At 41.3% G+C, this 13,453-nt stretch overlaps 1 protein-coding gene across 1 annotated transcript in view; it reads right to left on the bottom strand.

Moving 5' to 3' along the window:
• srrm3 (serine/arginine repetitive matrix 3) overlaps nt 1-13,453 on the bottom strand; it is a 38,654-nt gene continuing 25,201 nt past the window's right edge. Inside the window, exons 9-13 of the mRNA XM_078266570.1 lie at nt 12,424-12,580; nt 4,030-4,325; nt 3,364-3,615; nt 2,649-2,774; nt 1-273 (exon numbers count right to left, since the gene is read on the bottom strand). Of these exons, the coding sequence (XP_078122696.1) occupies nt 12-273; nt 2,649-2,774; nt 3,364-3,615; nt 4,030-4,325; nt 12,424-12,580 (1,093 nt within the window). The 3' untranslated portion in view covers nt 1-11. The remainder of the gene's footprint in view (nt 274-2,648; nt 2,775-3,363; nt 3,616-4,029; nt 4,326-12,423; nt 12,581-13,453) is intronic.

Here is a 13,453-nt window from a genome sequence, read left to right on the forward strand (position 1 = left end):
GTGTGTTGCGCTTAGAAGCCGGGGCTGTCGTAGCTGCTGCGGCTGTAGTAACTGTGGTGGCTGCGGGAGCGACTCTTGCTGCGGCTCCAGCTCCGGCTCTGGCTGCGGCTCCGGCTTCTGCTGTGACTCCGGTTGTGGCTTCGGCTGTGGCTTCTGCTGCGGCTGTAGCTGCTGTAACTGCGGCTACGGCTGCGACTAGACCGCGACGGGCTGCTGTCCAAGCTGGATGACGAAGGACTGGGACGGTAGTACGGGATCGGCCGCTTCCGAGCACTGGGGAAAGGAGAGGGGGGGGTTGGAAGGAGGATGGAGTGTTAACGGTTAACATCGGACAAGTTTGACGAGTAAGTGTCATGGTCAGGCCTTTGTCTGACACTAATGTAAAACACATGATGTATTAAGACAATATTTAGTTGGTTGAGAGCAAATCAGTGTTAGGTTACATAAGTGGTAGACTTATGATCAGTACAGGATCTGAAAGAGAGCAGCTATATGGGTTGAAAAAGTCCAAGCTGTTTAATCACACAAATGCATGTTGTTAGTTTAAAGCTTAAGCTTAGATTGCATTGTTAATAGCCACCCTGGAAGTGCTTCCTGTAAGGTAATGAGGTGTTAGTTTCCAAAAAAACCTCTTCTTCTCAGTGGAGGCCAACACCCAGAGAAATCAACAGTCAACAGTGCGGGGAGAGATAAAAGCTATCAAGGTATCCCTGCTTCTACAAGGTGTGTTTCACCTTGTCATTTCAGCGGCATGTAGATAACTTAGCCTAAGCTTTTGTCTTCTGTATCTGCCACGGGAATCCATAGCCTGTGCAATAGAGAGATATCCACCAAAGTAAACCTTGATAGCATTTTAATCTCTGTATCCCTGTGGTACAACATTAGTGCATAACCGCAGAGGGGTGTAGCTTTAGAGTTGGTGTGAGTTTCTGAGATGAAGGAGCAGGAAAGGGACAGAAAAATAAAAACAGGAGGAGGCCAGGTTTACTCAGGGGAGCGCTGATGGTTTGCCGTTCAGCCGAGCTTCAGGAGACAGACCAGTCGGATCCTGCTGCACGGCAACTGTTACCAGGGTAACTAGCCTGCAGAAGCTCAGTTCAGCAGCATCCCGTTGTCTCTCGTCGTCAGGACCTTAAGGACTGGAGTGAAAGATGACAAGGTACACACATTTCACACATGTCCATTAACACTTACATCAGAGGGTAGAGAGGTGACATGGAGAGTCATTTCTTTCCACCAGAGGAACACTTTTCACAGGGATGTGGGAGTTTTCGCTCTATGTTCTTAAAACTAACTAAGAACTACAATTCAAGTGCAACAAGCCTAAAGGAGTTCCTTTGTGAAAAGATCAATTGATGAATAAGAAGCTATCAAAATACCTGTAGTTTTGTGAAAAGTTTTGACGACAAGTTTTATAGATATATTAACTGTAATTCAAACATATTTTCATCAGCTGCTCCCAGTATTGAGGAGCCTTGTAAATGGTTATCAAGCAATTCATTGATTGATATTTAATGGAACAAACAATACCATAATTACAGAACAATTAATGGAATAAACAATGCTATACAAACAAACAGTACATCACTAAATAAAGTGATCAAACAAACCAAATAAATCAATATAGATTTCTCTAGGCCTTTATGAAATTAATTAATTTCTGTATCAATGTTATGCCCTTATTCTTATGTACACTCAGTTACCAGTTTATTAGGTACATCTGGCTAAAACATATGCAGTCTGATACAAGTTTCATTTACGTAGGTTCTAACTGTTTTAGAGAGGTGTTGAATCAACTTTTTAGTCATTTTGGAGGATGTAGTTTTTTTCAGGGCTGAAAAAAGTACGCATGTTTTTCGGGTTTTGGGGTGGCAGTAGCTCAGTCCAGAGGGACTTTGCTTAGGAACCGGAGGGTTGCTGGTTCAAGTCCCTGTGAGTACCATGTACAGAGTGTGGACTGGTAGCTGGAAAGGTGCCAGTTCACCTCCTGGGCACTGCCAAGGTGACATCTCTCCATTAGTGAATGTGTAGGTCCTGGGCATGTGCGTGTGTATTTCAGGCCTGTGTATAATAACTAACAACAGAGTGGGAAAAAAATGTCATTTCTCCTTGCGGGATCAATAAAGTGTATGTTAATCCTAAAACAAAACATGTCATCGGTTTTTATGTAGAATTAGTATTCTCCAATGTTAGACTTGACCATCACTCAAAGATATGGTAGTAAAGGACAGTCCTGCTCTTTGCAGTAAAGATGGAAATCCATCTGGAACAAATTCCCTAATTGTATCCCTTTTGCATGTTTACATTGTTGTAATTTGCAGCTATGAAAGAGCGATGTTTGCCCCAGCATGAGTGAAGTGCAGTAAAATGATGGGAAATGTACAGATTGAGTGTTACATACCTCTGGCAAGTATGTCATGGTAAAGTGCTGTTAATTACAGACCTATAATAGCTGAAGATAAAATTCAACACAAACAAACCGTCTCATGGAAGCTGTATTAGTCTGTGCTCTGCTGAGAGAGAGTCCACACAGTAGAAACGTTGTAATGTATGATCTAATGTAGGTGGGGTCTAATAGAAACCTTTCAAAATATCGGCAAAAAGATAACTTATAGGAGGAGGTTTATGATGCTGGACAGCTGTGTTACCTGGTGATCCTGCGAGCCTCCATGAAGCTGGGTGAATCTCTTCTCCTCTTGCGAATGGGCGAGTAGCTGCGTGAGCGGCGGCGAGCTCGGCTGTCGGTGTCGGAGCGGTTAGGGCTGTCCTTCTCTCTGCACGACAAACAGAACACCATCAGAACAACAACAAACCACACAAGATCCCAGTCCAACTACAAGCTTAAGAATAGTTTGACAGTAGTGTCGCATTGCCAGAACTTCCTCCACAGCGCTGCGGAGGGTCTGGCTAGCCCACACAGCATTCTGGGATGGGAGAAAAACGTGCTCTGGTTTATTGGCATTTCTTTAAACCAATCACAATCGTCTTGGGAGCCGTTAGGCGCTGCAGAGAGCATTGGCGCCGCAGAGAGCATTGGCGCCTCTGTAAAATATCCTCTGGAAGGAACTTGTTTTGGTGGAACGTGTGTACGTTCAAAAGTGGTTTTAGTCGTGCAACAAAAAAGTCAGATTGGACAGATAGTCTAGCTAGCTGTCTGGATTTACCCTGCAGAGATCTGAGGAGCAGTCAACCATAGTCCTCAGAAATCCACCGGAGTTTAGAATAACAACACAAAGAAAGCGGAAGGTAACGGACATCCGGCCAAAATTAAAGACATCCGGCGGGAATTCCGGCGGCATGGGAACAATCCAGGAAGTGGAAGGTCGTGGCTATAGACTAGTGTGACAGTGAACGCGGTATCACCTGGAGTTGTTCTGCCTGTTATGTGGGGACTTGGCTTTGCTGGGGCCTCTGTCTCTGGAGGCGGAGCGTGAGGATGAGCGCCCGCTGCTCCAGGAGCTGCTGCGCTGCCGGAGGTTGGGTTTGCTCCGGGGCTCCTCTTTCTTCTTGCCCGACGTGTGTGGGTGGCGTCCTGGAGATGCTGACAGGCTCCGGTGGTGTGCTTGACCCCGACTGGAGCGGTGGTGACGCTTGGAAGAGTGGCCACCTTTCGTCCTGGGGAAATTGGGGGGTATAATACAGCAAATGTCAAACAATTCTCCCTCAGTGGCAAAGCCAAAGTGGAAAGATGTCTGCTACAGTCCTACAGCTAGAGACAAATGGAAGTCTTTGTGCTTACCAGTGATGGGATGCAACTAAGTACAGTTACTCAAGTACTGTACTTAAGTACATATTTGAGGTACTTTACTTGAGATTTTTCTTTCTACTTCTACTCCGCTTCATTAATCTGACTTGTCTTGGGCAGTCGAGAGAACAAAGTACATTTTCCTGATGATGCTTATATACTTTTACTTGAAAAACATTTTCAATGCAGGCCTTTGAATTGTTACAGAGTATTTTTTACAGTGTGGTATTAGTACTTTTACTTAAGTACAGGATCTGAATACTTCTTCCGCCACTGGTGCTTACTTTCTGTGGTGACGAGAGTTCCTCCCTCTGTGAGTGTGGTTGTGCTGGGAGTGGGCTGAGTCGCTGCTGTGAGCAGGGGAGTGGGAGTTCTTATTCTGGCCTCTCTGGCTCCCTCTCCTCCCTGTCGTCTGGGTTACGGAGCTCCCTACAGCTGTGTCCCTGCCATCCACACTCCCAGCCTCTCCTGCGGTGCACATCTGTCCTGTTTGGCTCCTGCTGGGGGCGCTGTGGAGCTTGTGCTCTCTCAGCAGAGTAGCCTGGATGCTGGCAGAGTTAGCGGTCAGCAGACGGAGCTTCTGTAGAAAAAAATGATGACCAACAAAGGAAAAAAGAAAAAAAAAAAAAAAAAAAAAAAAAAAAAAAAGGACAATAAGAGCATTAGAGTGTTTTCAGGTTGGTGATTGAGTGCTACGGTGTACTTGCCAAAAGAAGGTAAACATCTAAAAGAAAAAGATCTAGGTTTTCTCCATTTGGCTTATAGATAGTCCTCTATGGTGCAGCGCATGCAATACTTGGCATGCAAAACCATAATGAGTTGAAGAAATCATAATCGCAAAAACAAACAAAAAAACTAGGAGGAGGAGGAGGAAGAGAGGGAAAAAAATTAAAACAAAACTGTGAACCAAATCAGTTAGAGTAAGAGCAAAGGCAGAAAGTACAGAGCTACAGATTTTGTAGAGTAGAAAAGAGGACTTCTTCAGTTTTTTTTTTTAGTTTTTTTTTTAAGTAATGGTTAAAATAAATTAAACAAAACAGAAAGAGAAGACAACTTGACGGAACATCACAGAAATGGAAGGAACAAAATAAAGATCACAATTATTGAATCAATCGAATCAGAAAACAAATCGTCTGCTACTCAATTTTCTCTTTCTGGATTTTTTTTTTTCCTGTAGACAATTGCTGAGATGTGAACAGCGACCCATTTTCTTTGTTTTTTTTAATGGTTACTCTTGTTTAACTCCCTTCTGGTTAACATCCACTTACCAATAAAGTGGTATTCCCTCCTTTAGTAGGTAAGGTATGAAGAAAAGGGAAAAGTGGGGCAACATAAGTGCATCATTAGATTCACAAAATGCAAGAGAAAAAGACACAAAACCCTTCCCTGCCAGTGACTCATGAGACAATGCATGGAAATCAATGGAAAAGAACTCAAAAGCAAAGAGGAAAACCACAATGTGTAGGGAATCCCTCACACAGAGAGTAAATCCTCTGGGTCCAGTCACCCTCCTAACATCAGAGAGCAACTGGCTGGCGAGAGTTAAAAGGTATTTTCTTTACCATTTTTCTCTCCATGTAATATCTTCCACAGGGCAGGAATTATTTTACTGCCTGCCATGTTTACAGGCTAACTACCTTAGCTTCTACTGGTTACAATCAGTGTTTGTGCTCATGGGCTCCTTAATACGGGGTGCTTATAGTTCTCACAATAGCCAACTTATCTGTTAATGTAGTTCCAGGGAGTTGTTGCTGCATAACAGTGAGTGTTAGGTTTTTACATTTTTTCCGGTTCCACCAATCAGAGGTTAGTTTTTGGGTAATTGACTAATGTAGGAACCCCAGAAAATGTGATGGGATCCTTTGGAATTTTAAAGTGAAAAGCTACATGAATAGACTCAATTATCGTGAGTTTAGCAGTTTTTAAAATGACCACTGTCGGGCAATATTCTGTATTTTTCTTATTGTCAATAAATCCCACAAACAGACCACAATCAACAATGAATTGATCCCACCAGGATAGCTTGAAATAGCTTATTCCTCTGTGCCATGGAGCTCCAAAGATTATTACATACACATCAGTGAGCCACACTGTTGCATCAGGTGACTTGTTCCTTCATTAGCATGAACATGGGCACTGTAGTTTATTTTGAGACAACATACACTCACATAGACTGTCCTGGTGCTGTAAATACTCACTAGAGCACCAAATGTGTGTAAATCCGTGACTGAAAATAGTCCCCATCAAATGCACTATTGATTTCTGTTTAAGTGACATTTGCTAAAAACTACAGTGCCCAGATGTTTTAGGTAATTACAGAGCCTTACCTAGAGCAGCTAGCTTGGTAGTTGCTTGCTAGTCAAAAATGACTTCCCCATCAGCCTCAGCTGTAGGCTACTTTGTGTAAAGTTCTAATTAGCTAATGTTAGCATGCTAACACGATGGTGGACACTGTGAACATTACACCTGCTAAACATCAGCGTTTTGGCATTGTCATTGTCATTTTGTTAGCATGCAAGTTAGCATTTAGCTCAAAGGACCATTGTGTCGCGCCCATAGAGTGACACTTAGTCTTGATTAATAATAAAACTACATATTTGTGACCCCTTTTTTATTTGTTAAAATATTACATTACATCTTCAGTGGGCACTAGTGCCACAGACACAATAGCAAAGTCAAAATAGTATTAGCAGACTAACACATTGTTGGTTTCGGTCTTTTCAAGGGATTTGTTCAAAGTAAGAAAAACACATAATGCAAGCCTTATCCCATGAGCTGCATATGGTAGGGGGTGAGTAAAAATATATTCAAAACCTCTATTTGAAGTATTCAACAAAACAAAATCGAACTTGGATAAGTGATTCAATGGGAGTTGGGGATTGCAACTTGTGATGCACAGTTATACACTGCTCATTGTAAGAAGATCATAAAAAGAGGGTAAATCTCCAAAAGGCGTTTTGTGTGAAACCAAATACAGCTGGCTCTTGCGCATGCATTACACTGTGCTATCTGAACTGCTTCGTAATCTTAGATACAAGAAAAGCACCGACTGGTCGTTGCAGAAAGAAGAGACGTTCTCCACTGGAGAGAAGACAACTAAGCGGTATAATAAGAAAACACACAACCACTGGTGCTTATGACAGTTGTTAGAAACAGTCGTGGAAATCAATATGGTAAAAATCATAAGACGAATGTACTAATTCACCAACAAACAGAGAGAAGCTGGACAAACAGGAATGCATTCTACCAAAAACAGAAAGAAAACAAAACTGGAGAAAGAAATGGACCTGGAAGATAGAGCGGGATATTGGACTTCAGAATGAAGTTAAGGAGGAAAGAGAAAAACCAGAGCTCTACGTAATCCAATCATAATTGATGAGGTAAAATCAATTTGGTTAAAGACCATTGGTAAACAACAGAGAGAGAGAGAGAGAGAGAGAGAGAGAGAGAGAGAGAGAGAGAGAGAGAGAGAGAGAGAGAGAAACATTGACGTCACTCAGGCTAGGGTGCTTGTCACATTCTCATCTGCATAAAGATCACGTGCGTAGGCAAAGCGTTACCTACCTTCCATTTCAATCAGTGACACGTATGCAATATCAACAAAAAAAAGGAAAGAAAGAAAAAAAGAAAAAAAGGAGAAAGGAATGTTCTCCGCAGCGAAATGGGAAAAAGACAATGACCTCTTTTAGTATCAAAGCTACATACTGTGTCCAGAGACTAAGGAGAAACAAAACAAACCAAAAAGTACAAAGAAAAATAGAGGGGGAGAAAATAAAAAGAAATCCAGATGGAATTCAAATCAAACTAAAATTAGAAACAAAGGATGAAATCTATAAACGACATGATTTGCTTTGTCTTTTTCGCTTGTACAAATGCAGCCATATTTGTATCAAAACGGGAGGGGGGAGTAGAGGTAAGTGGATAAAGTTAATTGTCATATTAGTGGACATCCATGGAGAGTAGAGTAGCTATGAGGAAGGGAAAGGAAGGAGGAAGGGTGGAGGAGGAGGAGGAGGGGAGGACATGCAGAGCTGGCAGATGTGAAAGATATGTGGGAAGAAAAATGCCAGGACAATAAGAGTGAGACATGAGTCACACATTACACAGATGAACAGGTAGGAGAGGAGGAGGGAGGAGGAGGGGAGGTAGAAGAGTGTTGGAGGGGCAGTCACTGCTAAAATGGACAACTAGAGAGTCAGCACATTTGAAAGGGACCCCAGTCACATTTTGGCCTGGGTCTTCTTCAGTATCAGCACTTATCGACTCTATTCTTTTGGACGTCAGTACAACTTTCTTCCAGGCAATCTTTTTATTATTATTCATTTATCACTATAAACACAGGTACGGTGAGAAAGAGAGAGAGAGAGAAAGCTTAAGGCACTTTGTCAAATCCGCTGTTTAAACTGTTAGCGTCAACAGGGAGCTTACATTCAAAATGGCTTGGGTCCCTTTAAAACAACAATTATGTTCAAAAATGTGTGAGTTGTCCTAGTTATTTTTAAGAGTCCATGTACTTGTGTTTGAAGTGTTTGAAGACATCCATAAATAATGAGCAAGAGGACGACTAGCCCGGTTTGGGACTGACTCTTTCACAGTGTTACGACAGTCCTGGATGCTTCCCATTGAAAAGCTTGGGGAAGCGGATGTGCACTGCTCTTTATCAGAGGTAAGGAAAGTTAAGCACAAACTAGCCAGATAGTCAGTATTAAAAAAACACTTTTGATAAAAGATCAATCTCATCTTTGTGCAGCTTTTCAGAGAACGTTTTTGAGTGTGGCGTCTTCTTCGACACATCCTGGTGCAACAAGACATACTGGACCCATTATTGTCCCCTGTGGCCCCGAGGTTATGTGTGCATTAGTCTGAATCACCGAATGTAGACTTGGTATAAGCCAGCCATACTTTGGAGGAAGCTCGGCTTGCTACAAGTCTTATAGTCTTAGTTTCTCTAATAATCTTAATTTTTAGATTTGAAAACATTCGCATTATTTAAATCTCAATTGGTCAGAACTAAATAGATATATAGAAATAAAGAAACATGTCAGACTGACCTACAACCTTCACTGTATTTTTCCCTCTGCTGTAGAGAGTTTTATTAATGTTTCACAGACAGTTGGGTTATGTGCATCTTTGCACACTTGCAGGGCTAGTTAGCAACCAAGTCTACTGAAAACTAGCCCACTGACACCTTCGGCTGCCTCCTTCTCCAGGTTGTAGTGGTCTGTCGAGTCTGCCGTAAACACCCTCTATAACTACATACGGTTGGTAGGGAACCAAAGTTGCAGTAATTGTAATTGGCCACGAGGAGCAGTAGGAAACCCATTCCACACTCAAAAACAAACTTGTACAAGCCGCAGAAAGGTAGGATTTATGCTCTAATGAAATTATTTTCAGTTAAGAGAGAAGGCTTCAAGGAGAAGGAGTAATTTGTTGGTTTGGCAATTGAAGGCGTGCTTAACTTCTCCACCTCCGCAGTGCACAGCTGTTTCCCCTAGCTTCTCTACGGGAAGCATCCGGGAGTATCTTCCACGCAGTGGATATGACAGTTCCAAACAGGGCTAAAGGACGACTACAGGAACACAAACTGAGATGATAGATAGACAACCAGAGCTGCTATACAAAACATTTGCTAAACCACACAACTGCTGCAGTAAAATCAAACTTCAGTTGGATCCAGGATCTGTCACACATAACCATCAAACCATCAAAGATTTCAGTTTGGGGATAATCATGAGAGACATATTTTAGCTTTTGGTGGAGATTAACAAAAATGGCAACTTATGCTACAAAGATTCTGCTTAAAAAAATGTAAGCCAATTAAAAGCTCCTCTTTCACTACACCACAACTGAATGGCTCAAAAGTACATGATCAAACAGACCTCCCCGTGCCATTTTCCACAGGCCTGAGCACATACTGTAGAGTAGAAACAAACGCCAGGGACAGAAGAGACACTGCCACCTAGGGGCAACATGCACATCGACATGGTAGCGTAAAGCAGTAGAGAGGAGCATGTGCTGAACTCCTGGTGGTTTGGGAGGAGCTGTTGGACGCCTGGAGGAACAGAGGATCTATCACTGAGCAGAGCATGTGCTTGAGAAGTAAGACAACTGTATTGACAAGAAGAAACTATTACACATACCCAGTTAACCTACTTGGTCCAGTTCCAAAGCATTTGAGTGCTTTTTATATAAACGAGACAGAAAGATTTGGGCATTTTATTCATGGGTAAATACCACTTAAATTGATAAGGAAAAAAAGAAACAGTAATAAATAAAAATAAGCAGAGAGAGAGAGAGAGCGAGAGAGAGAGAGAGAGAGAGAGAGAGAGAGAGAGAGAGAGAGAGAGAGAGAGACCAAATAAGACCTCACATGCAAGCTGGTTTAGAAAATAGAAGACATCAGTTCTCTGGAGAGTTTACAGGGTGTTTGCAGCCCATTTAGATACTTATTCAGCGGAGAAAGATGCTTTTGAAAGCAAAGCTTAAATTCTAAGTGTCTTTTGTTTTATTCCAACATAATTGCTGTCATCTTATGTAGATCTATAGCAAGGTTGTTTCCATAATAGCAGAAAGTGATTTCAAACTCAGTGTCTTTTAGGTAATCAGAGACTAACAGAGATGCTTATTTTTTAAAGGAGCCAAAACAAACAAGGAGCAGTTCCAAATTGAAAAGGTAGAGATGAGTATATATATATATATATATATATATATATATATATATATATATATATATATATATATATATATATATATATATATGATTTACTGTATAACACTTGAGGCTTTAGGAGCCTATTGTGGACAGTATGTGCTGCTGCATTTTATTTTAAGTACCGAGCTGCAACCCTTTTAGAACTCCGAGGGTCCACCCAGTCCCATGATTTGGATTCATTTGCACAACATAGTTTAAGGATGTGGCTTGTCGCTATGGAAGATGTAAAATACCTTCATCAAAACAAATCAAATAAAGTGAAATGCAATTCACTTTGTTATATGTATTTCCTTTTTATGCATGCATTAACTGTGTCATAATCAGATGAAAAATGTATGTATGTACAATATGATGCATTTTCATTGGACCTCCTCATGAAAACCTATGAAAATACTTTGCCTTTAGTACTGGCAGGTCTACGCTGCTCTCTGCTGGACAACACTGAAATGCAATGCATCTATTCATTTGCATCTAAAAATATAAACGTATTTTTCATATTTAAAACCCTGTTTTTGTCCTCTTTTTATCAAACGTCAAATGTTTTTGATGACTCATCTTGAACTCGGGGCTGGTAACATTTATGTATCCAATCATATTGATAGGGGCAGATAACTAACCTGCCCATCACATAAAAACAAACTTTAACATTAGCTTATTTAGATTTTTTATTATTTTTATTTAACCTTTATTTATCCAGTTAAGTAGATTGAGAACAAATTCTCATTTGCAACGACGACCTGTCACATTCACACAGTTACATAGTTTCATACCTGGAAGCTGCCCAGTAGAACCACAGTCTGATCTGCTGGCCACTGAGCAGCACCACTGGAGCTTTTTCTTGGGGTGGGGGGGGGGATAAGGGCCTTGCTCAAGGGCACCTCAGTGGTGGGAATGAGGGAGGGACAGGCGCTGCTCTTTCACTTCCACACCCAGATTTATCCCACTCACAAGCTCGCTTCTCTAACCTTTAGGCCACCACTGCCCCAGCTTGTGGGTAGCTAGGAGATCAATATCTTAGTAGTAGGTGTGTGTTTGGATTTCATTTATTTGTTTCTTTGTTTGATTTGTTTTTATTTAGGCATTTTAAATCTTCCATACAGCCCAGCACAAACAGCTGATACCTGGAATAGAGAGCCTCACCTTGTTACAATACATTTTTGCACGCATGGATCAAGAGTTTCCACAAGTAATTGGATTCATCAGTTCAAGGAGAAATCGTAGATTGGTATCACTTTAAAGCACCATCAGATTCTAATCGTGACTTTTGCACAGTAACTTTGGATAATTTTGACTTTATCTGCCGTAAAACTCTGAAGTTCTCATTCCGGATAGACACATTTTTCTTTGATATTTCTTCTAGGGCATGGACCTTTAGGGGGGAGAGGGGAATTGTCATGAAGTAGTCATACCTGTCCCTGGCTCAACTTTTTTGTCCTATGCCCTAGCAAGCACCCGCTCGGAAGAAACAAAACATCTTTTTGCTTATTCATTTGGAAACACTGTGTGCCAGTGAGGCTCATATTTCCACCCGAGGTTTGGTATGCTAATGTTGTGCTTTGACTCAGAAGATGTGTGCTGAACAGAAACACTAGAACCTTTCTTCTCTTTGCTCCCTCCCTCTGTTACCGGCAAACAACCAAAACAAACTAAAAAAAACAAGATGGCAGAGGAGTCAAAGAGAGCCAGAAACATAGCAGCACGAGTGGCAAGTTTTACACAGGACAGGAGTGTCTTTTACACGTCAAAAATAATAGTCAATAATAGAAACTGGCCTACAACGTAGGAATAACTGATAACAGAATGAAAAAAGAAACAACAACCTTTCAATATCAAATAAGGTGAAAATTCATGTCAACCAACACAAAAAGGAGCAAGATAAAAGTCATTTGTAGAGACTTTGGTAGATACCCTGGGAGTGGGTGGGGGAGGGTGGGGGTGTGGGAGCAAAATAGAGGAGATTACATACATCGTGCCCTTTCTCGCCGTGGTTGAGTCTGCCGGCCTTGCCGTTGCGGCTCCGCTGGGTGTGGTCTCCGTTGTGCCACGCGGCGGGGGTGTTGGTGCCCGGGGACAGCGAGGTGCTGGACGCCTTTTGTCCGTCCGTCTTGTGCTTGGAGTTCAGCCTGGAAGAGCAGAGCCACACAGCAACACGCTCGGTAAAGCACAGCCAAAAGAAATGGTCATAAATTGTGACTGTTGTTGACCTAGATCAAGGCCCAAATTTATCAAAGATCTGAAAGTGAATTACTGGATAATCAAAATGTCAAAATTCTTTTCTGTAACTAGTCCTTTAACCTACTCGATGCAAAAAAATAATATATATATATATATATATATATATATATATATATATATATATATATATATATATATATATATATATTTTCATCACACTTTAAGGCTACTTTCTGTATTCGATGCAGAGGTGCAAGGAACGCTACAAAAGCTACATTGATTTTTGTTTGCAAAACCTTCTGTACATCTTTATTGTTATTGCTGCAGCCTAGCAGAATTTCATTTCCTGTTTAATTGTCCAGTTTAATTTTCTTTTTGTTTCCATTTCAACCAATTTACCATTATTTCATCCCTATTTATATAATAAAATATAATAGATTGCTATTCATTTCAAATTGAACTGCTACTGCAGATATTATGGATTTCACACAAATCCATACATTTCTCTACTGAAATCACACAGGTTTGCAGAATACCATACTGTTGTTTAGTTTTTTTTTAAAGAATGAACAATGGCACAGATGTAGGGTAAGCCATTGTCTCTGATTGGATGGTTCTGCTCTGAGCATACATGTGATTAATCATGTGATCACCTGAGAGTTGCTCTTATCGGGGAACGCCACCAATTTTACACATCCAAGTCTGTTTACAGGTCTTGGGGAGGACTACTGCACATGTGGAAAACTAAATGTATAAAGCCTTCTGTGGCTCCAGAGGAAGCTGTGTGAAGTCCGATAAATTGCCTCAAGTGATGTCACTTG

The sequence above is a fragment of the Sander vitreus genome, chromosome 13, assembly GCF_031162955.1.
Source record: "Sander vitreus isolate 19-12246 chromosome 13, sanVit1, whole genome shotgun sequence".
Classification (NCBI taxonomy): Eukaryota; Metazoa; Chordata; class Actinopteri; order Perciformes; family Percidae; genus Sander; species Sander vitreus.